The sequence below is a fragment of the Pholcus phalangioides genome, unplaced genomic scaffold (genome assembly GCF_987345545.1).
Source record: "Pholcus phalangioides strain wild (caught in Gottingen) unplaced genomic scaffold, Ppha-v1.0 ptg000024l_1, whole genome shotgun sequence".
In the NCBI taxonomy this organism is placed as follows: Eukaryota; Metazoa; Arthropoda; class Arachnida; order Araneae; family Pholcidae; genus Pholcus; species Pholcus phalangioides.
Genome location: NW_028301616.1, coordinates 5833541 through 5858654, shown reverse-complemented (window position 1 = coordinate 5858654; position 25114 = coordinate 5833541). Strand labels below are relative to the sequence as shown.

The 25114-nt window shown below is 37.1% G+C and overlaps 2 protein-coding genes across 3 annotated transcripts; one reads left to right on the top strand and one right to left on the bottom strand.

Annotated features, from left to right (window-relative positions):
- Positions 1 to 2426: 2426 nt before the first annotated feature.
- On the top strand, positions 2427 to 6776 carry LOC149068632 (uncharacterized). Its single transcript, XM_089250775.1, has 4 exons — positions 2427 to 2546; positions 4546 to 4665; positions 6112 to 6368; positions 6563 to 6776. The coding sequence occupies exons 1-4, from the start codon at positions 2492 to 2494 to the stop codon at positions 6644 to 6646; spliced, it is 516 nt and encodes a 171-aa protein (XP_089106901.1). The 5' UTR covers positions 2427 to 2491; the 3' UTR covers positions 6647 to 6776.
- A 4732-nt stretch (positions 6777 to 11508) lies between these two features.
- LOC149068631 (uncharacterized) lies at positions 11509 to 24290 on the bottom strand. 2 transcript variants are annotated; one of them, XM_089251045.1, is made up of 4 exons: positions 24179 to 24290; positions 14038 to 14157; positions 12807 to 13063; positions 11509 to 11730 (listed from the first exon to the last, which is right to left on the bottom strand). In XM_089251045.1, exons 1-4 carry the CDS (start codon positions 24231 to 24233, stop codon positions 11653 to 11655), a joined length of 510 nt encoding a protein of 169 aa, XP_089107171.1. In that variant the 5' UTR covers positions 24234 to 24290; the 3' UTR covers positions 11509 to 11652. The 2 variants fall into 2 exon arrangements, with proteins under 2 accessions (XP_089107171.1, XP_089107173.1); XM_089251047.1 differs by lacking the exon at positions 24179 to 24290 and adding an exon at positions 20494 to 20597.
- Between the last annotated feature and the right edge of the window lie 824 nt (positions 24291 to 25114).

The following is a 25114-nucleotide window of genomic DNA, read 5'->3' as shown; positions in this document are numbered from 1 at the left end:
CGCTTTGGCTGTGAGTGCTCTGTAAATAAGGATGTAGCATTAGACAGGTAAAGAGGTCCCAGCAGTTTGGTACAGTCGAATCCCGTTATAACGAACTTCAAGAGACCGGAGAAATCTTCGTTATAACGAAATTTCGTTGTAAGGGAATTCGAAGTTTTTTGCATTGTTCCTTTGTAAACTTATCTGGGAGAATCAGAAACGTGTTCGTTAAAACGGGATTCGAGTGTATATCTTCTCTGGCGCTCTAGACCAGCACCTTCTAGAGATAGAAGTCCTCCGCAGTCTACTTATGACGTCAGTAAGTAGTCCATTTTCCCTCAGAATATTCAGGAAAAAAAAATTCCCTGCTCGTGTCAGTATTATCGTTGTGAGGAGAAGAAATTATCTGTCTCAGAATTGGCGATTTCTATGCCCCACATCCAATCACTGTGGGGTGTTTGTGAGCCAATCAGGAAGATTCTACGCCAAAATAAGAAGACACGAAATATGATACTGTGTTTCAAAATGTGGCAAACTTGCTAGGTAGTCTTAATGACGTTTATGGCAAACAGTGCAGAGGCCTTCTATCTCTAGTAGGTGCTTTCTAGACTCCACGCCCCAGTGATGGCAACAACGGTAAATTTCCCATATTCGTGATAAAAATTAGCTAAAATTGATTCGCGAAGGAACTTTCTTGACCATTTGTGGAAATTTTGAGTTCATCAAACCAAAAAAAAGTGTTCTGAATTATACACATGTAGTTTAATAATTTACTAAGCGTACTTGACTACATATTTTCACCGATAGATAGCAGCACATTTTGCAAAATGTATGAGAAAATTTTTACTCAAAACAGAAATTTTTTGAGGGAATTTTTTTTCCAATAAATATCAATATGATGTTCAAAAAAACAAAAAAAAAAAAAATAAGGAAAAATTCAGTAATTCAAATAACGCGAATGATTAAGTTTGCACAGTAAGACAGGATTTGTTTAAATAACAAAATTTTGTTGTCAGAATAGTTCGTTTATTTGCCAACAGATGTCACAAAAGTTGAAAATACTACATGGCGTCATTTGTCGATATTAACTGTAACTATCTGGTCATTGAAATTTTTCGTTATTAAAAAACGTTACGATACACGCGTACAATGAATGTTAATATCCAAATCATTTTTTTTCGTTCACCTAATTGGTTTTCCTTGTTTGGTTAAGCTAGTGATGAGCTAACTACGGCCCGCGGGACAGATGCGACCGCTTAGACGTGCTATCCGGTCGGCCGCAGATTTCAAAATAGAATATAAGTTTTCAATTTCAATTTTTTCAAAAAATTCATACAAGGACTTTTTCTATTTTTTGCTGATAGAAAATAGTCTTGAGAATTTAAATAGAAATTGATTTAAAAACCTTTGCATATGCAAAAGAAAAATTTAACAAATATGCTATTCAACCAGGTTGAGCGTGAATTTTTTTCTATCTCAACAAACGTGTTGAAAATAAAATTTCAATACACAAATTATCGAATTAATTAAAATAAAAAAAAATTTACAAGAATCATATTTGTGCAAATTGACTATTGGTATTCTTGGAATGAAATTTTGTTTCGGCGCCCCCCAGAACATTAGACTACGAGCTGCACTGAAAATTTGTTATAATTCTCCAAGTAATATTATTTGGTGGTTACCAACCAGTATACAACATAAAAATAAATGCATATAGCCGGTAAACGTGTTTAATCTTTCCTAATGATCAGTACTACTATGCATTTTTTTTTCAAGCTTAACCTAGGTCTTTGATCATCTGCTTATATCTCTTCGTTGAGACAGCGGTGGGCCATGTTCTTGTTGGAAGGAGGGTAAACTATGCACAATTGCCGGTGAAAGTGATTAATATTCAGGGAAATTATCAAACTTTCCAAAATGCTTGGAGATTATAGTAATTACCAAATTTATCGTAACATATATATTTTTACGATACCAGTTTTTTCTAATTCACCCGAGGACCCCTTGCTCGAACATCGAGGGAACAAAGAACCCCCCCCCCCTTTCCCATGTTATAGTCACTCTCTTCACTTCCATGCTATTATATTTGAGTACATCCCATGAACTACGTTTAAAAGCCACATGTGCTAACCTTATTAATTTTTTTGCATAATTTTCTAATTCTTATATGATTTAAATTCATTGGGAAAAGCTCTCTCGTATGCGTTTCATTATTTCTAGAATGGTTTTTATAATTTTCAATATTTATTCTAATTTCATCATCATTAATTTTGCTCATGAATAAATGAGTTATCGCGTCATTCATAGGTTGGACTGAAATTTTCGAAGAAATATCCTAATTTTTTTCCCCTTGTCCTTATAAAAAAGTCTAAATCGCCTAACACACACACGTGTCGGTTTTCACACGTTTATCACCAACTATCGAGTCAATCATTGTGGAATCGTCAACTTCACCTACTTAGTACCTGTCGAACCATAGGTTTTGACACATCTTTCAGAGCTCACAATCAAAATGAAGTGCGTGGTCGTGATTTTCGGTTTTTATTTATTGTTCTGCGTGCGTACAGGTAAGCACCAAACACAGTTTTAGATTTGAAAAATGTGCTGCGATCAAATTTTGGAATTAATTTTTTGATAATATTCCAACATTTCCTGCGCCGATTTGAGATTCTTGAATACTTTGATGCAGCGATTGATCTTGATTGACTCGTGGAGTTCTTTTTAATATTTGACTTCTTTGGTGGAGGTCGAGTAGAAATCTTTGTTTTTAAATTTTATTTATCAATTTGTTTATTGATAAATTTACTGAATAATTTTATTTTCCTCGAGGGGCCGCTGAGGCCCTGAAAAGTCATTGGTCAAGAACCGCTGTTTTTTAATGAATCGTATTGAGTCATTTAAAGACCTAGTTTAATCATTTGATCATTTTTGTCGCACCACGGTCACTTTCTGCACACGAGGGCTAATTAGATCGGGACCTACAATTTATTGCCGATTCCGAACGGCGAGCTTGTTTTTTATACTCATCGAGAGGTTGGTGCGCTAACCCTTCGATGGGGTCTCCGTGGAGTAGCAATATTTTCTGCGGTCACATTCACCGTTTCTGTTGTAACCCTGTGTCAGGAAAGTTTTTTGACAAGGACGAGCCAGGTATCGAACTCGCGAAACCTCTAAACATCTTTTTGTACTTTAGGCGAGTATCTTATCGACCTTGGCTACCGCGCCCGACCTTGTTGAAGAGTCTGACCTACAAAATCAGACTCTTAGACCTGGTTTAAGAGTCTGATTTTGTACGTCGAAATGAAATGTATTTGGCCAGTAACAGAAATGGAAACTTTTCGAAAGAACTACCAATGCACATGCAATTACTCTCTTGAAGGTATCCGACTACGATGAAAATGTGATTATGGCAGAAAAATATCGATTTTTTTTTTTAATGCAAGGCCTCGTTTGAGTCCAAAAGAGACCTTGTTTTGTTCATATTATGCTTAGAACTGAAGTTACGTCCATTTTATGGTTGCGTTTTTATATACATGTAATTTGTGATTAAAAACTTTAAGCGCGTTTTACGAAGAACGATATTTTTTCTCTGTCGTTTACTTTACCCAAGTTTTAAACATGATTTCAAAAAATCTATTGATTGCATCATTACAAAATTTTGATATGATATTTTTCCATATATTGTTAAGGTTATGAACCGAAATCTAAGGTCCATCACATGTATTTATCTAATTACAGTGTTTTATGCACTTTCCCTGGGCGGATCATGCTTATCCCTTGGGAATACGTGAGGATCACGTTATTATTTAAAAAAAAAATATGTATATATATATATATATATATATATATAGGATAAAATTTCAAAAGTTCACATGTATATCAACAGATCTGCATGTAAATTATGAGCATACCATGCAATCCTTTAATTTATGGTTCATATAACCTGCATTGTCGCTGGCTAAATATACTGCAAAAACCAAAAAAAACAAAAAAAAACATAACATTTAATTCATAGAATTTTTTTGCAATCGCGTTTCAAATATTACGTGAATTTCGTTTAAAGTTCGACATAAAAATGACTTTTTCGTAGAAAATGACATAGATAGATAGATAGAACCACTCACAACCCACGGACTGATGTGAAGCAACTTACTTCGTTACCTCAAAAGAGGCTGGGTTGTGTCGAAAAAATTAACAAAGATTGAAAGTTGTAGCTCTCTTTCCCCGTGCTCGCAAGTAAGAAAATGACATGAGTAGTCCAAAATCGATTATAATTTCCCCCATTCTGAGACACTTTCTATCAAAAAAACTGTTATTATAGTTCACTCCAGTACCATTTTATAGAAAAGTGACAAGAAAGGTAGTCGGATACCTTAAAATACCTTTATGAGCACTGAATCATGTTAAAATTCCATTGTTACCGGGAATCCAATTTCTAAAATTTAGTGGTTTTTTTAAACCGATATACACATGATAATCATTTTTCTATTATTGTCTGATGAAATTGACGTTATGTTCATCGTAATTTTTTATTATGTTGGTCATTGGTAATTTTGTTTTCTTTAGTTGAGATGTTTAGAGATCTCTTCGTATGCAAATTTAACAATAACGATTGCGGATTCGTCAACTTGCCTCAATCTACTGGGAAATGGAAAATTAGTTACGCAGACATTGCAGACACGCAAGGTTTGTATATACCTGTTTCCTGTCTACCATGAAGATTTAAATACTTCGGTGTAAAAATATTAATCATTAACGGAACATGGTATGCCTTTAAAAAAGAAATTCGTGGAAAACATCTCATTGTTGCTTCTGTAATGCATTATTTTGTTTACTATTCTGTTCATCATGTTTTATTTTTGCTTCTATTCAGTGTATCATGTTTTTTTTTTCTATCATGAGTGTTTTTCTTTTTGCTTGCATCGTGTTTTATTTTTGCTTGCACCATGCTTTATTTCTTTACTGCATCATGTTTAAGGTGACCATACGTCCCGTATTTCCCGGGACAGTCCCGGTATTTTCTCTTTTTTTGGCCGTCCCGACTTTTTGGCAAAAGTGTCTCGGTTTTTCCCGTATTTCACACGACACCTACTTGAATTTTTATTCTTTATTGAAGTCGAAGATTGAGGTTATTTTTCAACTCATAAATTATTTTATGATAGTTACAACTATATATGGGATATTAATCTCCCACATTTGCTTTGGTAAACGTTTTTTTTCCCCGTGGAATACATTTTAATCCACTGCAATTTGCAGTAATGCATCATTTCCCGCCATTGTGATTTTTCCGTAATTTCAACAATATTTGGCAACTTTGTTTGGTTTTGGCATCGTTTTTGGCGATAATTGGCGATGTCCCGTATTTTCCCGTATTTGGAATCCCGATGTCCCGTATTTCTCTCGAGGAAATATGGTCAGCTTAATCATGTTTCATTTTTCGTTGTACGTGTTTTATTTTTTCTATTTTCGGTGTATCATGTTTTATGACTGTTTCTTTTTCTGTATACCATCTCATACTTCTGTTTTCATCTGCATATCATGTTCGTTTTTTTTGCTGTACCATGCTTTATTTATACAAATACACACATACAAGGCCACAACAGGCAAATTGCCCAACGAGGTGACAGAAAAGTTGCTCGTAACACATAACACATTTTTGTTTGTATAATGTCTCCTTCTCACTTTATTCATGTTGTGCGTTTTATGTACGGCACTAATACTTACGGCGCTCTATTAAGCTTTTTTTATTTTTGTTTGTGCTGGTTTGTATAATAGTTTACTTCTGTTTTCATTTGTGTATCGTGTTTTCTTTTTTGCTTGTATACAATGTTCCCCTCCGAATTTTTCTTTTTCTGCGCGGACCTGTTACTCTCTGTACGCGGAACGGTAATATGCCACGAACACCAAAGGCGTGTTTAGCTATTATGCGTGCAGGAACATTTTCACGGTATACTGTGGTGTATTGTATGTATCGTTCATATTAATGTGTCCTGTTTTATTTTTGATAGTGAAGGTTTCAATTCCTGTTCGTCCAAGCTTTGCCTGCCGAAATGTGTGTAAAGTGGAAATTAATAATGACATATCTTGTCGAAGTTCCTTTCACGATTCTCTCACTATCGTCTTAAAAAACAGGTAATGTGATGCTCTTGGAGTCATCGAATGACATGGAAAGTGTTACAGCCACCCTTCAGTCACCTATGCGAGGGACATTCGGATATAGGAAGTTCTTCTGCATTAGCTATGACGTCGCTATGACAGGAAACGCAGAAATCACAACCACGTACACGGAGGAATCATCAGAAGAGACCTACACTTCCAATTATTCAACTAAATCTGAAGCTTTTTGGAGCAGAAACGGCGTGTCACTGAGTCTTGAGAACGCTGTACAGGTAGGTATTCCGTTACGAGAATACAAAGAATACATCTAGAAGTTTATCCTATTAAAAATCACATAAGAATGTTTTCAAACATCACGCTTAATTTTGACTTATATAGTAGTACTAATACTCAGCGATCCATTCGACATCAATTAGATATTCAAATATCATGTCAATTCCATAAATGGCTTCTCTTTCATTTTCAGGTCAATATTCAGGGCAAAGTCAAAAATGGAAAAATTGCCATCGCAAACTTCAAGCTTACATCCGGTCGCTGTTTAGAGCCATAGAAATGTTCTTTTCTGCTGTTGCTGTTGTTTTTGTGCATGTGTTTCTTTGAGATTATTTTGAGCTACGCAAAATGTGTAAATAAAGTTCAAATTCACGCTTTCTGCCAGTTTATCAAAGAATAAGATTAGGACTTCATTTACTTCAAAAAGTGTATTTGTTTATGTGTGTGTACGAATATGAGTAACTCATAATATCAAACAAACTAGGAAAAAAAACACAAATGAGATAGAAAGAATGATGACAGAAAATTACAGAATTTGGGGGGGGGGGGGGTTTAGATGATGCTTACGTCATCAACTACTCTTTATAAAGATATGAGATATTTGTAATGGCATCTTGTTCGGTGCTCAAAAACGGGAAAAAACCTTCCAATAATTATTGGGCACCTGAACTAACATTCTTCCTATTGATAAGTCCCCTACAGAACCATTTCAGTGATCTCTAAATGTTTCACGGATCCTTCAAGTGCTCTGGAACTGTGCCCCGTATCACTCAAATGATCCGTAATTATGCCACGGATCACTTAAGTAATCTGGGAATGTTCCGCGGGAAACTTGAGTGATGTAGAACAGCACTGGGAACCACTTAAGTGCTTAATTAATTTTAAATTCTCACAAAATATATTTTACTTGCTATGTGCAGGGCCGTCTGTATGGCCCCCCCCCCGGTCAAGTGATTTTTCTGAGACCCCTACCCGGCAAATTCTCGAAAATTTCTACTGGTTCTCATTTTTTGTGAGGCCCGCATTCTCTTGAGGCCCTCCCGGACCGTGCTCGAGTGGGCCCATGCGCTAAGGCGGCACTGGTTATGTGCAGTGTTTGTGTTCGTTTTCGTCCAGCACTTTTATAGCGATGCCACGCCACAGTGAAGATACTGAATTTTTTTAAAAATTCAAATTTTCTTAGCAGGTTTTTCGCTCATAACTTGCAGAAAATACTGACTCAAGTATTGCAAAACTCACAGAAAATTCGACCACGTACGATAGAAACATTATACTAAAATTTTAAACGGAAGCATCAAATGTTTAATGAGATATAAGAATTTTTAAAGAATATAATGCTTAACTACTCATGCGCAATTATGTCATAGTTTGGTTGTCAACGTCCATCATCATGGCCCCCTACAAGCGTGGGGCCGACAGGGCTCCAGCCCGGGGGGGGGCGAGATGATTCTCTCATAATTTTTGTTTTCACATTATAAGTTCATAACAGACGCGCCCGTGAAGAGTTTAACCTCAGGGGGACCCACCAAAGATCTCTACGGGCCCTACTGCAGGATGCGGTGGTCATGCTGCGCCCGATTGAACTCAGAGTTGAAACTCACGAGGTTGGAGCTTCGTCGGACTATTGGGAGGCATATTCCCGAATCAAGAGCTTTGATTATATCCATAAGCCGAATAAGAGCTTTGATTATATCCATAAGCCGAATAAGAGCTTTGATTATATCCATAAGCCGAATAAGAGCTTTGATTATATCCATAAGCCGAATAAGAGCTTTGATTATATCCATAAGCCGAATAAGAGCTTTGATTATATCCATAAGCCGAATAAGAGCTCCTGTACAGAACCCTGACTCATGCTTTAACTGAAATGATCATGGTGCTAATCATTGAATCATAGGGGTTCATTTCAGTCGTCCGAGAATATCTCTGCTGAGTACGAAATCAACCATCTGTCCTCCATGGTTAAAGTGAACACCCCCGCAAGGATGGGCTGGCAGGGCTCTAGCACGGGGGTCCAGGACAAATCTCATTACGCAAGGATGACGTCCCTCTCCGCTACCATACCAAGGTTTTTAACAACTGGCTGTTGCGAAGATGGGTTTTTGAAAGACAGAAAATTCAACTGAATTTGCGGGAAATCGAACCCACGTCCTTTCACTTTCCGAGTGAACGCCCTAGATTACTACACTACAAAGGCAACGAATATCTCAATCTTTCCTTGGCTCACAAGGACGGCCGGACCTGACCAACGCCATCTGTAGCTAGAAGCTAAATGCTTTAGAAGATAATGGATGACTTGACTCAAGTCAAGCTCACAACTGCTGACGCTGCCACCAGATGGCGACTTAAGCAACGATGACGTCACTCTCCACTACCATACGAAGGAGTTTTTTTAACAACCGAAAAAATTCATCTTCGCAACAGCCAGTTGTTAAAAACCTTCGTATGGTAGCGCAGAGTGACGTCATTCTTGCATAAGTCGCCATCTGGTGGCAACGTCAGCAGTTGTGAGCTTGACCTGAGTCAAGTCATCACCTTCTAAAGCATTTAGGTTCTAGCTAAGGATGGCGTTGGTCAGGTCCGGCCGTCCATGTACGGTCCCTTTCAGCGTACACGAGCTCCAAGGAAAGATTGAGAGATTCGTTTACTTTATAGTCTAGCGCTTTCACCCAGAAAGTGAAAGGGCGTGGGTTCGATTCCCCCGCAAAGGCAGTTGAATTTTCTGCCTTTCCAAAAATTCATCTTCGCAACATCATGTTTTTAAAAACCTTCGTATATCTCATTACTTTTGCCCTATAAATTCACTATAGGGAAAATCTCGGTCTGGGGCAGGCCCGTCATTTGGGGGGTCGGGGAGGGGGTTCCGGCTTTTGAAAATACACTAAAAATGGTATATATATATGCATACATTGAGTACATGTTCTTTGCCCCCCCCCTCCCCCCAGAAAAAGTTGAAATGACGGGTCTGGGGGAAACCTGGCTTCAGGATTTTAAGGGGTGCAAAAACAGAGATGCTCACGGGGCAAGAAAATTTTTTATTCCTCCTTGAAATGCTTGCTCCCTGTTTGTTTTCTTCCAGATGGAGGCACATTCTCTTCAATTCCACCTGAACAAACGAGTTGTTTCTCTGCGCACATAATTTCGATATCTTTTGTGCGGAATGAAAAAATAACATGCGCTACTTTTTATACACAATAAGGTGAATTTTTTTTTTCTGCGCAGCAAAATCTCTTTGTACACAGAAGCATTCTCGGCGGCGTTTGCCAATACGAATCTAGATCCGTGATAAAGGAATCCAAATTCAATTTTACTCCCCACAAATTTTTCGGGGAGTGAAAATACTCCTTCAAAAATTATAGGCAATTCTTTTTTATTACAGTTATGTTATTGTTTTTCATAATAAAAATGTTCTTCTTTTCACAAAATTGCCCCTTGAAACTTTGGGGGTGGGGGAGTGAAATTACCCTTCAAAATTAATTTTTTCGGATAACGTTATGATTTTCAGCCATTTTCGAACTTTAAACGTCCATGTTTTGCAAACATTATGGAAAACCCAGTGTCCCTCTCAGTTACTTTTGTCAGTTACTAACAAACGGGTAAAAATAAAATTTCGTCAGCCAAAATGTGCCTTCTAGAAAATAACTGTAAGCTGTACAGGACGTATTATATTGAGGAAACATCATTAAACTAGAACTCTTCCTGCCACCTATTAGATAAAAAACACAACTATTATGATGGAGATTGGTGACCATTTTTTAATTGATGTGCCAAAAGAAAAGAAAATAATATAGCATAACGTTATATTTTAAAAATGATAATACAAATTAAATTCTTAAGTTTGCTGCAAAATTTTAACGGTTGATATTTGTAAAAAATAAAATAGTATAAATATTACTCTTAAAACTTTTTCGTTTAATGCAAAATCCATAATAGTGTCGTATGCTATAAAAGATTACACTTGTGAGGTGTAACCGATGTATGTCCACCATATCTAAATCTAACTTCTATTAATGGTTAATATTATGTCATTTTACTTTTTTTGCTTTAATACATCAATTAAAAGCCAATCTCAATCATAGTTGTATTTTTTATTTGATAGGTAGGTGGCAGACGGCATATTTTTTAGCTGACAAAATTTTATTTACACCCGTTTGTTGATAATAGACAAAAGTAACTAACAATGGCTGTTTTTTCATAGGATTTACAAAATATGGGCTTTTAGAGCCTTATTAGAAGGACCGAGAATCAATGTTATCCGAAAAACAAACATTTTCAAGGGTTCATATTGGCGAACAATGCTCAGAATGCTTCCATGCGTACAGAGTTTTTGCTGCGCAGAAATCAAATTCATCATATTGTATATAAGGGGGCATTCAAGTATTACGTCAGCATTGATTAGGGGGTTCTGATTTGATGACAAGGGGAGAGGGGTTTGAAGGATGTTTACGGCATCACCCATATTTTATAAAAATATGAAATATTCGTAACTCGGAGAGTCAAAAACACGAGTAAAACCTTTCGCTAGTTTGTGGACACCTAAACTAACAATCTCCCTATTGTGAAGTCCGTTACAGAGTCACTTTAGTGATCTCTAAATGTTTCGCGGATCCAAGTGATCCGGAAATGTGTCGCGGATCACTTAAATAATCTCGGAATGTGTGTGCCGCGGGTAACTTGAGAGATATAGAACCGCACTGGGGCTCTGAAACTGTTACATATGTCACTCACTTAAGGGATCGCTTAAGTGTTCTGAAACTGTGTCGCGAGTCACTTAAGTGATTTACGAATGTGCCACGGGCCTACTTGAGTCATCTGACAATGCGCCACGAGCCACTTAAATGGTCTAGAATTGTGCCGCGGGTGACTTGAGCGATCTATAAATGTGCCGCTTAATTCATATTTACAAAATTAGGTTTGAGGTACAGGGCACACCGTAACCCCCAGGGCCACGTTTGGTCAGCGGGTCAAGCGGGGATTTTTCAGGGGTTCCGTGGCATTTGATCATACGGACCCCCCCCCCCCCCAAAAAAAAAGCTTTCCCGGAACCCCGTGATTCCACGGAACCCCAGTTAGTAATCCGTTTTCCAAAGAGCTGATGAGACCTTTGTGCTCTGCTATTGTCAAATTTATAAACTAACATGCTTTCATAACTTATTTTTATTGATCTATTCATTCTCACAAGACATCAGAACATTGTTTGAAAATACAAGAACAATGGGTTTTTTTTTGTCGATTTGCGCATTTTTGAAGAGCCATCGATTGGTCTTGTTGGTGATAAGAATTTCAAACACATCCTCCAGATTTAACCCTGAAGCTGAGGAGAGCAACTTTTCCATGTTTCACTGTGCCTTGGAAGACGACCTAAGATGTAAGACGGCAGATTAAGAAAAAAGTTATTAAGTAAAAGGTGGCAACAAGAAATTAACATATACAGGGTGTCCCAAAAATCTACCGCTAAAAAAAAGAGGTATGATAGCAGATGTCAAGACAAACGATTTTTCTAGTGGAACCTAGAGTAGCAAATTGCAATATTTTTTTCGCCGCATGTTAAAATACGATGTACTAAACTGACGCTAAAAAGGAAGGAACGAAAAGTCCTAAAGTTACCCTGGGTGTGAAAGGGAAAAAAAATATTTCCCCTCCCTACGCATGAAATACCGTTAGCGTGTTTAGTCTCTAACGGTATTATACACACACGTGGGATATATTTTTACTTTTGGAAAAATAAAATAATTCTTTATTTTTTTACCTCGGTTATTACTAGTGACTGTAAGGAAGAATTTATAACATTTCCGTGCGATGTGAGCAAGGTTGCCATATTTTGGCGACTTCCTGAAGTGGGATTGATGCACATATCCCTCGAATAATAGGGTCACGATTTTGGGTCTTACAGCAAGCATTGTTTGCCTTGACGTGTACTATCACCCCCCCCCCCCTTTAAGCAATAATCTTCTGGGGCGGCGCGTCAATATATATACATTCCTGTATATTTGAGTATTATAACAATTCAATATATGCGATGTGGTTAAGAATCATTCAAAGTGCTCATGTCAGTTTATATCACAGTATATATAAAGGTAATTTTTTAACGTTGTATATATGACATGCACGTTGAAGGTGAATCCTAAGACATTGATGAGTTTTTAAGTCGTGCTTTCGTGTTTTGTTTTTTTTAAGGTCCGCAAATTTTTCCTGCAAATTTTTTATTATTTATTATAATTATTATTATAAATTATTTCTCCTATTTGTTTTCTCTCCCATTTTTTTTCTTTGTCGGTACGCAAATTATTTCTTTAATTTCTGCAGGTCCACGAAACTGTTGAACTACTCCCTTACCGATCCACTGCTGCATGCAAATAGGTGGAATAGCCAGTTCCATACGACTTATTATTATTATTTTTCCCTAATTATTACGCATGATAATAAAGCTGGCCCACCTTCAGGACATCATCGACATCCAGCGTCGTGACTCGCGTTCGCACAGAGCCCAGTGATCCGACCAAGTTATCAGTGTTGGAGTTGTCGTTGTTTTCGCCATTGCTAGCGACGACCTTGAGTCCGGCTTCTTTCCCAGACATGTAGTAAGTGTAACTAACGCACATCAGCACTTTGGTTCCGTCGGTTTGGAAGAAAGGTGAGTGCATGGTGGCAGTTACGCTCGTCTCATCCGTTGATTCCAAGATCATCGCATAACCTGTTGAGAAATAGACACATATGAGGAGCTTATTTTTAAAAGGGAGCATTTCCACTTTTGCGAAATTTACAGTAAAACTAAAAAAAATTTCCATTCTCCGGAATGGACTGCTTTACAAAAGTAGAAAAATAACGCAACATATAGAATAAGGAAGTGGTATAAAAATATTTAAATATTATGTTTTGTACTCAACATCTAAAGGAGTTATCTACATTCACATTTTGGAAATGTTCCGTTTTAAAAGAAAATTAGTGGAAATGATATCTTTTTTGATCAAAATTAGAGCTGGTTAAGTCCGTTGATTCCAGAAGGTTTCATCTTCCAAGTAAGATACTCTCACTTCCCTCTCGTGAATAACATAAAAAACAGGATCATTCCACAAGTAGAACTTCCGATAACCGACACTACCGTTAGCAGACACCTCCACCAACGGACACCCCTTTTTTGAATTAAGTCAAAATGGGACTCAATGTAGTTTACTATCCATTAACGAACACTCCTCGTTAGCGAACAAAATTTTCAGTCCAATGGGTGTCCGCTATTGAGGGGTTCTACTGTGAAATGCGGTTGTGAAAGCGCTTATGTGCCGTTTTGGAAAAAAAAAAAAAGAGACTCTTAACGTCTGTAGGACAACCGCTTTGTTATGTTCCGTTTTGAAAAAAAATACTGTAATTAATGAATAAGGTGAACATGTTCTGTTTCGGTAGAATCGATTAACTTTACACATTGTAATTTCGACCAAAAATATCCCCGTTTGAATGAACCCTGTTGCATAATCCGACAGAGCTCATCCTAAAGAAACCGACGAGAAGAGCATTTCAAAGAAAGAAACGCAAATGTTATTAACCTTTTTCGAAAATAAGCTCCTTAAATATAGGGAAATATAAATGGTATTTTTCGTTTTTACTCGTTTACAAAATTGTGGTTGCATAGGGAAATATAAACTTATGTAAGAAAGAAATTGAAATACGAACCTTTCCTTCCTTCCATGCCGATGTCCTGCCTCTGCCATTTGCCGCTGGAGTGAGGCAAATTACTAAACCCGCAGTCATCTTCGCCGAAGTTGCACTCGAAAACAGCCTCTTTCTTGTCAGCTGAGAAAATATCAACAAGATTAACAAGGATGACACAAGAAATACTTAAAATTCAAGGAATATATGAGGGGTTCACAACCATAGTGGACCAAGCCCATCTATCTTTATTATGGATAATAACAACTTAAAGTCCTTAATAGACAATTAATTCAGTTCAAGTGATGTAAAGAAATTAAATATGCCAAAGTTCAGTTCAAACTACCATTTTTTTAGTGCCCAACACCGGCTTTTACAAAAACTTTAAAGTGTTATTGTCCATGATAAAGAGGAATGAACTTGCTCAACTATGGTTGTGAACCCCCCTCATATTACAATCGTTTCCACGAATCCAAGAACTCCCGAAGTGTATGCTTGCTTTCGTTATGAAAACATTGAAATCGAGTGTAAAGTTTTAGTATGTAAATACTCAGTATAAAAAGGGAGCTTTAGAGTACAAAAAAGGGGTCTTCAACCTATGACTCGCGGTCCAAATGTGGCCCTCCGAGCTTTTTTCTGTGGCAAATTTTTGGTTTTGAGGGCAAATAATTTGGTTTTGAGAAAATATCAACAAGATTATCAAGGATGACACAAGAAATACTTAAAATTAAAGGAATATATGAGGGGTTCACAACCATAGTGGACCAAGCCCATCTATCTTTATTATGGATAATAACAACTTAAAGTCCTTAATAGACAATTAATTCAGTTCAAGTGATCAAGCCCTCACTGCATATTTCGAGAAGCAAAACTCGTCGTCCAAAAAGTATAAAAAGACAATTAATTCAGTTCAAGTGATCAAGCCCTCACTGCATATTTCGAGAAGCAAAACTCGTCGTCCAAAAAGTATAAAAAGACAATTAATTCAGTTCAAGTGATCAAGCCCTCACTGCATATTTCGAGAAGCAAAACTCGTCGTCCAAAAAGTATACAAAGTTAGGGGTCATTCAAGTATTACGTCAGCATCGATGGGGGGGAGGGGTTTCCGATTTACTGACTTTTGATGAAAAGGAGGAGGGGGTTTGGATGATGCTTACGTCAGCAACCACCCTTTATGAAGATATGAAATATTCTTAATGCCATCTTATTCGGTGCGCTTTTGGACACTTAGTTACGACAAAGCTCTTATTATTCTTTGTTTAAAAAGATAACTAAGAGGGTTATATTGCTTTCACATTTACTATGTATCCTTCGATTGCTCTGGAAATGTGTCCGAACCGCTTAAGTATAAAAGATGACACAAGAAATACTTAAAATTCAAGGAATATATTACAGTCGTTATCGTTTCCACTAATCCAAGGACTTCCGAAGTGTACGCTTGCTTTCTTGATGAAACATTGAAATCAAGTGTAAAGTTTAGTATGTAAACACTTGTAAAAACTTGGTATGAAAAAAATCTTTAGAGCAGTGATTCTCAACGTGGGCGTTAACGCCCCCTGGGGGCGATGGAATGTTGCAGGGGGCGGTAGAAGCTACGGGCATAGAATAGGATACTATGGAATAGGAAACTATGGGTCAGATTGCGTTGGGAGCGCTGGGAGAAAAAAATTTCTGAAGAAGGGGGCGATGGGACAAAAAAGGTTTGGATGATTTAGAGTCTAAAGCATTCAGAAATTTTTTCTCCCAACCTTCATAATGGCAGACGAGCTGAACACGAAGGATGGGCTGACAAAATCCAGCCTATAGGAGAATTCTTATAATTTTTTTTTTTTCCACACTGTAAATTCAGAATGGACGGCCGGTGAGAGATCCCAGCCAGGATCCCTGCTGCAGCATGAGAGGACCATTCTTCCGATGCCCTTAAGCATGGCCCCCCCACATCTTGCAGCCGGGCTCTCAGATTGGGATCTTCGACGGGTCACTCTAAAATGAATTTATAGTTGTAAAAAATGATTAGAATCATCCAGGGCCCCAGGGCTGGATCCCTGTCAGACATGCCCTTAAGGTGGCTACAGACGTAACTGAAAACTTCACAAGCATGCATGCTCAATCTTTTTATTTGTCACCTATTTAAAAAGCCCATACGAGTAGCTTCTGTGGAGAAAGTAAAAAAGGAAGATGATATGTCTATAAGAGAAGGTAAACAGAAGAAGAATGGCTAATTGCTAGCAGGTGACATTCTCTTGCTGCGGTATAGAAATTAAACCGAAGAAAATGCCATATAATTTACAGTAGTAATAAATTATTAGTATTATATTAATAATACTCCTTTTGTATTAAATTATTAATTTAAAGTAATTTTACTCCCTTCATAACTAAATGATCACTACTCCCTTCGAATTTTTTTTCTGTATCAAATATTTTAGTTTATACCTCGTAGTTCTCAGATCTCGTGATCTGAGAACTATAATCGACCTTTTTCTGCAAATTCCCTTAATTTCTTACACCAGTGTATTTCGAGACGCAAAAACTCGGCGTCCAAAAGTTATACATAGTTGCAGAATTTAAAGAAATGCTAAAAAAACACCAATAAAAAAAATTTCATAAAAATGATGAAAATTTAGTTACTCAGAATTACCGAAACAAAAAATTGCTTGTTCATTGAGAGTAATTTCAGAATTGTTAAAAGTAATAATTCCATGGAAATTTAAAATTAATGAAAAAATAATTTCAGTATTATCGGGCTAAATTCAGATTTAATAAAAGAATTCATCAATTGAAAAGAAATGATTTAATGAATTATTTAATCTTGATTCATTATTTAAAGAATTGATGAAAGGAAATTATTTGAAAACAAATACAAAAAAAAATCAAATTTAATGAAATAAATTCAGTTAAATTCATTCATTTTCAAAATAAATTGAGAGGAAATAAAAGTGTTCAATAATTTGGTGAACACACACCACCACCCTGTTTAATAACCGAGAATACCACGGTATATGATTTGGTGGCCCGCGGGCTTCGTGTAAAGTTTAGTTTGGCCCGCAATAATGAATGAATACTCCTGCCTCAGTAGGTTTTCGTTCGTATGAGAATGGGTCAACTGCTGGAATTCGTGTTTTACGGACAGCGTGAATGCGTTTGCGAAAAAAAAAATCATTTTTACGGAGGGGGATGGGAAAGGGGGATTTGGTATAGGAAAAAATTAATTCAAGTTTTTCGGTAGAGGGCGCTGCAAAGCACTAAAGAGAGAAATCTATTTTTTTATAAAATGTAGGGTGTACGATTAATAGCTTATTTCTGAAATTTCTGGTTACTGGCGCTTACATATAATTGTTTTCATTGCCATGCTGAAGATGATGAAGTTGTTTTACCCTCAGTCACGAAACTCTGTTTGAAGCGTTATTGTAGAAAGGTTCAGGTCAAGTGTCTGTGATTTGTTTCGATGCAGTGTCCTCTGTTGACAAAAAATTTAAACCAATTTGTTTTCCCCCTATAAACTGAAAAATCTCCGTGATAATAATTTCTTTACAAAGTGCATGCAGATAAATAAAATTTTTTTTTAATTTTTGGAAATTTTTTAAACTCTTTTTGAATTTAAAGAATGTTCATATATCAATAGAGCATTGAGATTCATTTAAATGTTATTCATTCTTTTGAAATTGGCAAAGTTCATTACCTCAAGGTATATGTACGTCGGAAGACAGCCTCCAAAGGCTAGGAACCGATGGAAATGCTCAGTTCTTATAAAATTCGTGCGATTCATATTTACGAACGATAACTGGTTGTCTAATAACAGTATATACGCAGTGTGAAATTTTCCTTCAATATCTAATATCAATGGATACTGCTGCAGACGCAATGCAACGTCGTTTATGCCAAAGATTAGTTGCCACATCTGCCTTGTAACAAACGTACTCAACTTTCCCCTTACAAGGAGAGAGGCCGTTGCGACAAAGCGGTCTGGCACAGTTTGGCAATATGTCTTCGATATAAAAGCAACAGAGCTGGATAAAACCTGAAATGCCTCAGAAGTCTTTCAAACCAACAGTGCCGCGCAGGGCACCAAGAGGCTTGTGGGACATCTGCGTTACATTACAACAAAGGTCTTCAGCCCTTTTCTCGTCACGAGCACACTTACGGCGAAATTGACATTCGAATCCATGAAATCCGGATGATTTCAATCCTTGAATGAAATCTGTACAAGGGTTTTAAGGAGATGTTGATCAAGTGCTCGCGTGCACGAAATCGGACACGAGCACTGTGGCGCTTACCATGGGCGAATTTACGGGGGGGGGGGGGGCAGCGTCAAAGGTGGAGTCGACTGATCTGTTGTATATATGAATTGACATCACGATCATCGTGGCTCCCCCCACACTTCCAAGTCTATCTCCGCCTATGGTGCTCACGAGCAAAGGGTTGAATATGCCTGCCTTACAACATAGTGAGGGGCCATTCAATTTTCTCGGTCAGCATCATGAGTGGAGGGGAGGTTCGGATTTGATGACAAGGGAGGCGGTGGGGGGGGGTTGTTTAATGATGTTTACGTCATCAACTAACCTTTATTAAGATATGAAATATTCTTAATGGCAACTTAAAATTATAGTGTGTTCACTGTTCAGTTTGTTATCATGTGAAAAATTATCCCTTTGCATTCATAGCAAAGTGAACTACAGAGTGTCAGACAATGGTGGTCGAACTCACTACGTGTATTCTTGATGGACAATCGGGAGAGTACGCAGGATCGACCTGCGTACAATGGAGAAGACACAATAGGCTTAAGGGTCAAGACACAATGAATTTCTCAATCAAGAAATTTTGAGTTGTTAGCCTTGAAATAGCATTGAAATTAACATAAATTTACTATAACAGGGCTAAAGATATTTTCTTCCTTCCCTTTTTTTTTAAATATTTTTTGCAATCAAAAATAAAATGTTTATCTTGGGGGAATGCGACCCTCTAGCCCACGCCCCTCCTCCGCATACGCCTCTGTATATAATACATGGTAGGAGATGGAGACGCAGTGATGAGACGAAATTTTGCTGACAAGGAGGAGGGGGGGAAATCAGAGTTTTGCTGACAAGTGGGAGGGTCAAAAATTGTGCTAAAAATCAGCTGATGTATTACTTGAATCGCCCTATCAAGATAGATAAGTCTTGCTAGGTCTTCCAGTATGCTAAAGAATGCAACACACTTCTATCTCCCTTCTCCCCACCCATACTCCGGATTTAATTCTTCAAGGTTATCGACCATTAGTATTGAAAGCCCTTCGGATATACATATATTTTGATTCAACATAAAATATGAAATAACCCCCTTCGTGGCATTCACTTTAGAGTAGACATTTTCAGGCATCAGATCGCTCAGCATTATCATAGGATTACATAGGCAGTGACAGCAGCACCTGACGCCAACGCTATGGTGGTCGAGTGGTAATAGTGACGGACTTTCATCGCGATGATCCGGGTTCGAACCCCACCACCGCCGTAGTGGTGGTCGGCTGAAGTTCGTTTTTTGTGGTTTCCAACTTCGAGGCGCGAATGTGAGCCGATCTCCCCGTTAAAAATCTTGCCACAGAGAGTAACAGGCCTACAAAAATACAATTATACTTCACTCATAGTTAGAAAAATTGATTTCAGATGGAAGCACCAAACAAGCATTGCTTAGAAACAAGGTTCAGTACGCATACACACACATTCCAACATGTACCAATTCGTTAGGAATTCCGCAGAGGAATGTGGACGATTTGCATGTGTAGTTCAGGAGTAGCATCTTACGCCTTTCGCATCCCTCAAAACATGTCCGAGTAATAATCACAACCGGGTATATACAGGTTGGTCATAAAATAAATTACGAGCCCCCAATCTGCCACTAAATTCAACGAATGCGAATGAAATTCGAGTTATAGGTGTTTCAGAATATGCACGAGAATGAGAACAAAAACCTATATCTGTCGTGGTTATACGACTATTTGTCAACATTCACTTCCATACATTGCTAAGTGAGAGGCGCAGTGAAAAACCTCGAATGGTGTTGGAACGGTAACTGCAGCACCATAAACGCAGGACGCAAACAACAACCCCCCCCCCCCCAAACTTTCTTCTATTTTTCGAATTCGAATATATCTCAGTGAATATTGCACTTAGAAAACATGGATTTTTTTTTTCCTGTTGGCATCAAAAGAGACAGGGCAACAACTTTCTGATTGGGTTTTGGGGCACACGGGGACTGTAATAAAAAGTTAATTTTGGTAATTTCTTTATTGATTATTATTTTTGTCATTTGAACGGCATTTACGATGATGGGTGACAACATTATTTGAAATATTGTTTTTCTATTTGAAAGTTGTCTCTAAAACCAACGGTTCAGGAAACAGCCTTTGGACAACGATATAAGAGTGGACACCCTAAAAATAACTGAATACTCCCTAAGAGTGATATAAGATATTTCTCTTCATACAAAGGTGTTTATAGAGCTCACCTGAACAAAGACAGAACAGCAAACCGAAACCGAGGAACACGGCAACGGACTCCATTTCAATTGTAATGTGCTACGACTGCGTAAAAGCAGCTACAGAAGTGATACTGGACTATATATATGTATAGGGATGATAAAAAAGGGACGATCCGGCGAGACATATGGCTTATAGACATATGCCTTACGTAGCAGATGTTCAGTGACGAACAAGAGGTAATTGACAACTAAGGTCGAGGGATACGGTATTTTCTTTCATAGGGAACACACAAGCCGATTCAATTATTCTTGTCATTCAGACAAAATCAGAAATACAGGGTGGATGAGAAGACCTGGACACATTTTAAAAACTAATAAGAAATCAAAAAATTGACATAAAAAGTTGCGGTTCGCACTAAAATGCTTATCAGGGACTAGAGTTTTTCTTTTAGTTTTGTTTTACAAATTTTAAGAAAAACTTTCACACACAGATGGCGTTGTAAAGCCAAAAATTCGACATAACTAGCTGACTACATTTCCTCGAAAGAAATACGGGAAATTGGGATTCCAAATACGGGAAATTGCCATATATCACCAAAAACGACGCTGAACTAAACAATTTTGCTAAATATTGCTGAAATTACGAAAAAATCACAATGGAAATGAAGCATTACTGTAAAGTGCAGTGGATTAAAACGATTTCCACGGAAAAAAAACCGTTCACCAAGACAAATGTGAGCGATTAATATTTTTATTTATAGTTGTAATTATCATAATATAGTTTATGAGTTGAAAAATAATTTCAATCTTCGACTTCAATAAAGAATAAAAATTTAAGTAGGCTTCGTGTAAAAAACGGGAAAAACCGGGACACTTTTGCCAAAAAGGCGGGACTGTCCCGGGGGAAATACGAGACGTATGGTCACCCTAAACGTAACACATACAATGCACCACAAACAGTCGATAACTGATATTTATGGCAATTTACGTTACATAAAGCTACCATAATTTAAAATTCGGGCGCTTATACTGAAATGCGATAGTTTTATGTAACGCAGTCATGAACACATGTTATACACTGACTGTTTTTGTTGCATTTTATGTCGAGTTTTTTTCGTATTACAGTGCCATCTACGAGTGAATGTTTTTTTCCTTAATTTATCAATTAAAAAGAAACCTCTATGCCATGACAAATACACAATCAATACATTATATTTAATTATTTAATGATACATTTAATTACATTTAGTTTATTGAATGAGAATTTTTATAATAAACTAGACTTTCATACTGTATTATGGAGACGGACGCAAAACACGATACTCGTATGAATGAAACGAATTATAAGTAAAGTGTATGCACATCATTTTCTGCCAAAAATGCAATGATTTTTGACTGTGTCTCTTTTTTTTTTTTTTTCTTTTTGTCCTTTTTACGTGAGAAAGTCAATCAATTTTTGCAAGCAGGTCCTAAATCCTAAATATGACATAGTGGCCTGTGGGTTCCGACTGAAATTGGCAAACAGTGCATACCCCTGAGTCATTTCTTAGCCATCCTGGACTAGCAGTGCGATTTTCGTCATGGTTGTATATGTTATTATTTTTAAACTACTTAGAGTTTAATATTACCCATATTGGGTTATTAATCTAGGGGTAAATGAAAGCTTAAGTAGGCTGGAGGGGAAATAAAAAGCAGAAAGTGTCACTCAACAGGGCAGTGACAGAATGTCACTTCATCAGCCTGTTAGGACGTCATTAAGTTATAATTAATGCTATTCTTTTAACACTACTCATTCATCATAATGTATATATTACCTACTCTCATTTTTATGTTCAGCGCGTCAACTATATACCATATTAATGAATGCGATTATATGTTATTAAATGCCGTTAATTATGATTATTTGATTAAATATATATTATCTAAGAAATTTTATATTTTGCAGTTGGTCTAATTATTTATACTATATATAGTTTTTTATATAAATTTTTCACAATCCCGGTACCTCCGGTCTTTTCATAACCAGAAATTTATATTTATTTTCTTATTTATATATAAAATTATTATATATATAAAATTCTATTTATAAATGCTAAATAATTCTATTATTTCAAGACGTCAGATTTACGACAAGGTTTCTTCAGACATTGCCCTATTTAGAAAGATGGATGGCTTTTTCTCAGCCCAAGATATATATCAAGGAAACATTTTATTTTCTGGATATGCTGAGGTAAACTCGCAAAGAAAAGTCATCTTGTCTCCGCCGGGACCCGAACCCAGACCCTCTTGCACACCGGGCAAGCATACCATCTACACCACTGGAGACACGACCCTGCCTTCCTTATTTCACGCACTGTGGCGTGAGGCACTGAAGTAGAGCCATTAGTAGCCTCTCAACTTTAGGAATTGGTCCCCAGGTGGTGACAGGGTGAGAGATAGATGGCTGTTAGAGTGATCTTGGGCTGAGAAAAAGCCATCTATCTCTCTAAACCGTCTCACCTGGGTGCCAATTCCTGAAGTTGAGGCAACTGTCTCTACTTCAGTGCCTCACGCCACAGTGCGTGAAATAAGGAAAGCAGGGTCGAGTCTCCAGTGGTGTTGATGGTAGCATGCTTTCCCGGTATGCAAGAGGGCCTGGGTTCGAGTCCCGGCGGGGACAAGATGACTTTCCTTTCCGAGTTCACCTCAGCATAATATCCAGAAAATAAAATGTTTCCTTGATATTACCCTGTTTGTTTTTGATTTTTAAGAAGACTTTTTTGCTGGTTTCTTCGAATATATTTCTTACACGAAATTGAATTAAAGCGGTTTTCTTTTTTTCTTTTTTGAACATTTCGCAATTTAGTGCGAAATTCTAGAACGTTCTGAAAGAATATTTAATGGCGCATAAAGTAAGTGCGGTTTTCATTTGAATTTTGAGTCGCGCGGATAGTTTTTAATTAAAAATCATTTAGATTTTTTTCAATTAGGTAAATTTATGCATTAACGCGGTTTAGCTTTCAGTTTAATAAGATAAACAGCATTAACTGAAAAAGAAGATATGAAATAATGCTGAAAATTATAATGTCATAATTTTCGTATTTTAAGGTCATATTTTTGTTTTTTAGGTCATAAATGAATGCATATTTCTAACATTTTTAGGTCATAAATGAATGCACATTTCTAACATTTTTAAGTCATAAATGAATGCATATTTATAACATTTTTAGGTCATAAATGAATGCACATTTCTAACATTTTTAGGTCATAAATGAATGCACATTTCTAATATTTTTAGGTCATAAATGAATGCATGTTTCTAAGGTTTTTAGATTATAACTGCCTGCGTATTTCTAGCATTTTTAGGTCATAAAAATCCGAGCTCTCTACTAATCAGTCAATGAAAGTTACCACAGCTGTGTGTGAATTGATTGCTAACAATTCTCTCATTCATGGTTGAACAACTGAATGAAATTGACATTCGAAATCGGAGTTCGTAATTACCCTGGGTAACAAGCTTCGAGGAGTTCTCAGGTGAGCTAATTACATGTTCAAAAAGTCAACACAACATGTTCTTGGTGATAATTTGCCTCGTGGTTCGGTCTAATTTGATACATACAGTGTAAGCAATTTATATAGATGTTTTTCCCCTATTACTACATAGCCGTACATGCACCTCTTGCACATTCCTCTGCGGATGTTTTTTTCTGCAAAATGGATGTTTATTGCTTACCTGAACACAGACTGAGCACCAAACCGAAAGCGACGAACACGGCAACGGACTTCATTTCGATTGCGATGCGTCGAGGACGGACGAAAGCAATATAATGGCGTGAATCCCTAGCTTATATGGATAATGATAAAATAGATGATTTTACCAGACACGCTCTGTGTTTGGTGATAAACGTGAGAAAACGGACACTTGTGTGCCAAGTTCAAGTTTTTATGATTAGTGCCCACCGAGGAAAAATCGTTCATCTGCATATAAAATTATAGAATATCCTCAAGGTGATACAAAAAGAGGGTCCTAGAGTCTCCAAAAATTTTAATAGATTTCCGTACGACCGTTGACAACACCTCTGCGAACCTCTGAAATGGTTTCTCATCTAATGATGCTTTTGATCTACTTGGTTAGAGCCGTAAATATACGACGTAATTAAATGATTATAATCAAAGTCCTCCTACTCAGACAGGTTTTTCTGAAGAACTACTAATCCGAATGCAGTCAAATTTTTATGATATTTTAATGGCACCATGTGAGAGACAAAATAGTTCAATTTACAATATCCAGGTGAAAAAGGGTGCTTTTTTTTTTTTATAAAATTTTCCTTTTTCCTATTGGCCATATATTTTATATACCAATTTTCAATGGAATACATACTCCAGAACGGGTGCTACATTGGCACGAGCAGTGTCAAGTATACTGAAACTACTCAGACCTCTTTTGCGCCCGTTCTGGTAGACGTATTCCATTGAAACTTGGTGTATACGCTATATGGACTATGGGAAGATGTAAAATGCAATGAAAAAGCTCCACCTGGTAGTAAAAAATGTGGAATCCCTCTCCCATGGTGTCATTAAGATATCCTGAATATTTGGCTGCTTTCGGATAAGTAGTTTTTCAGAGAAACTGCTCAGATTATGGGAACTTTAATTATAATCACCCTGT

Coding starts and splice junctions, on each gene's coding strand:
- LOC149068632 (XM_089250775.1), top strand. CDS start 2,492: ATGAAGTGCGTGGTCGTGATTTTCGGTTTTTATTTATTGTTCTGCGTG. Junction 2,547..4,545: donor ATTGTTCTGCGTGCGTACAG/GTAAGCACCAAA, acceptor TGTTTTCTTTAG/TTGAGATGTTTAGAGATCTC. Junction 6,369..6,562: donor GTCTTGAGAACGCTGTACAG/GTAGGTATTCCG, acceptor TTTCATTTTCAG/GTCAATATTCAGGGCAAAGT.
- LOC149068631 (XM_089251045.1), bottom strand. CDS start 24,233: ATGAAGTCCGTTGCCGTGTTCGTCGCTTTCGGTTTGGTGCTCAGTCTG. Junction 13,064..14,037: donor CGGCATGGAAGGAAGGAAAG/GTTCGTATTTCA, acceptor ATTTCTCAACAG/GTTATGCGATGATCTTGGAA. Junction 11,731..12,806: donor ATGTCGATGATGTCCTGAAG/GTGGGCCAGCTT, acceptor CTTACATCTTAG/GTCGTCTTCCAAGGCACAGT.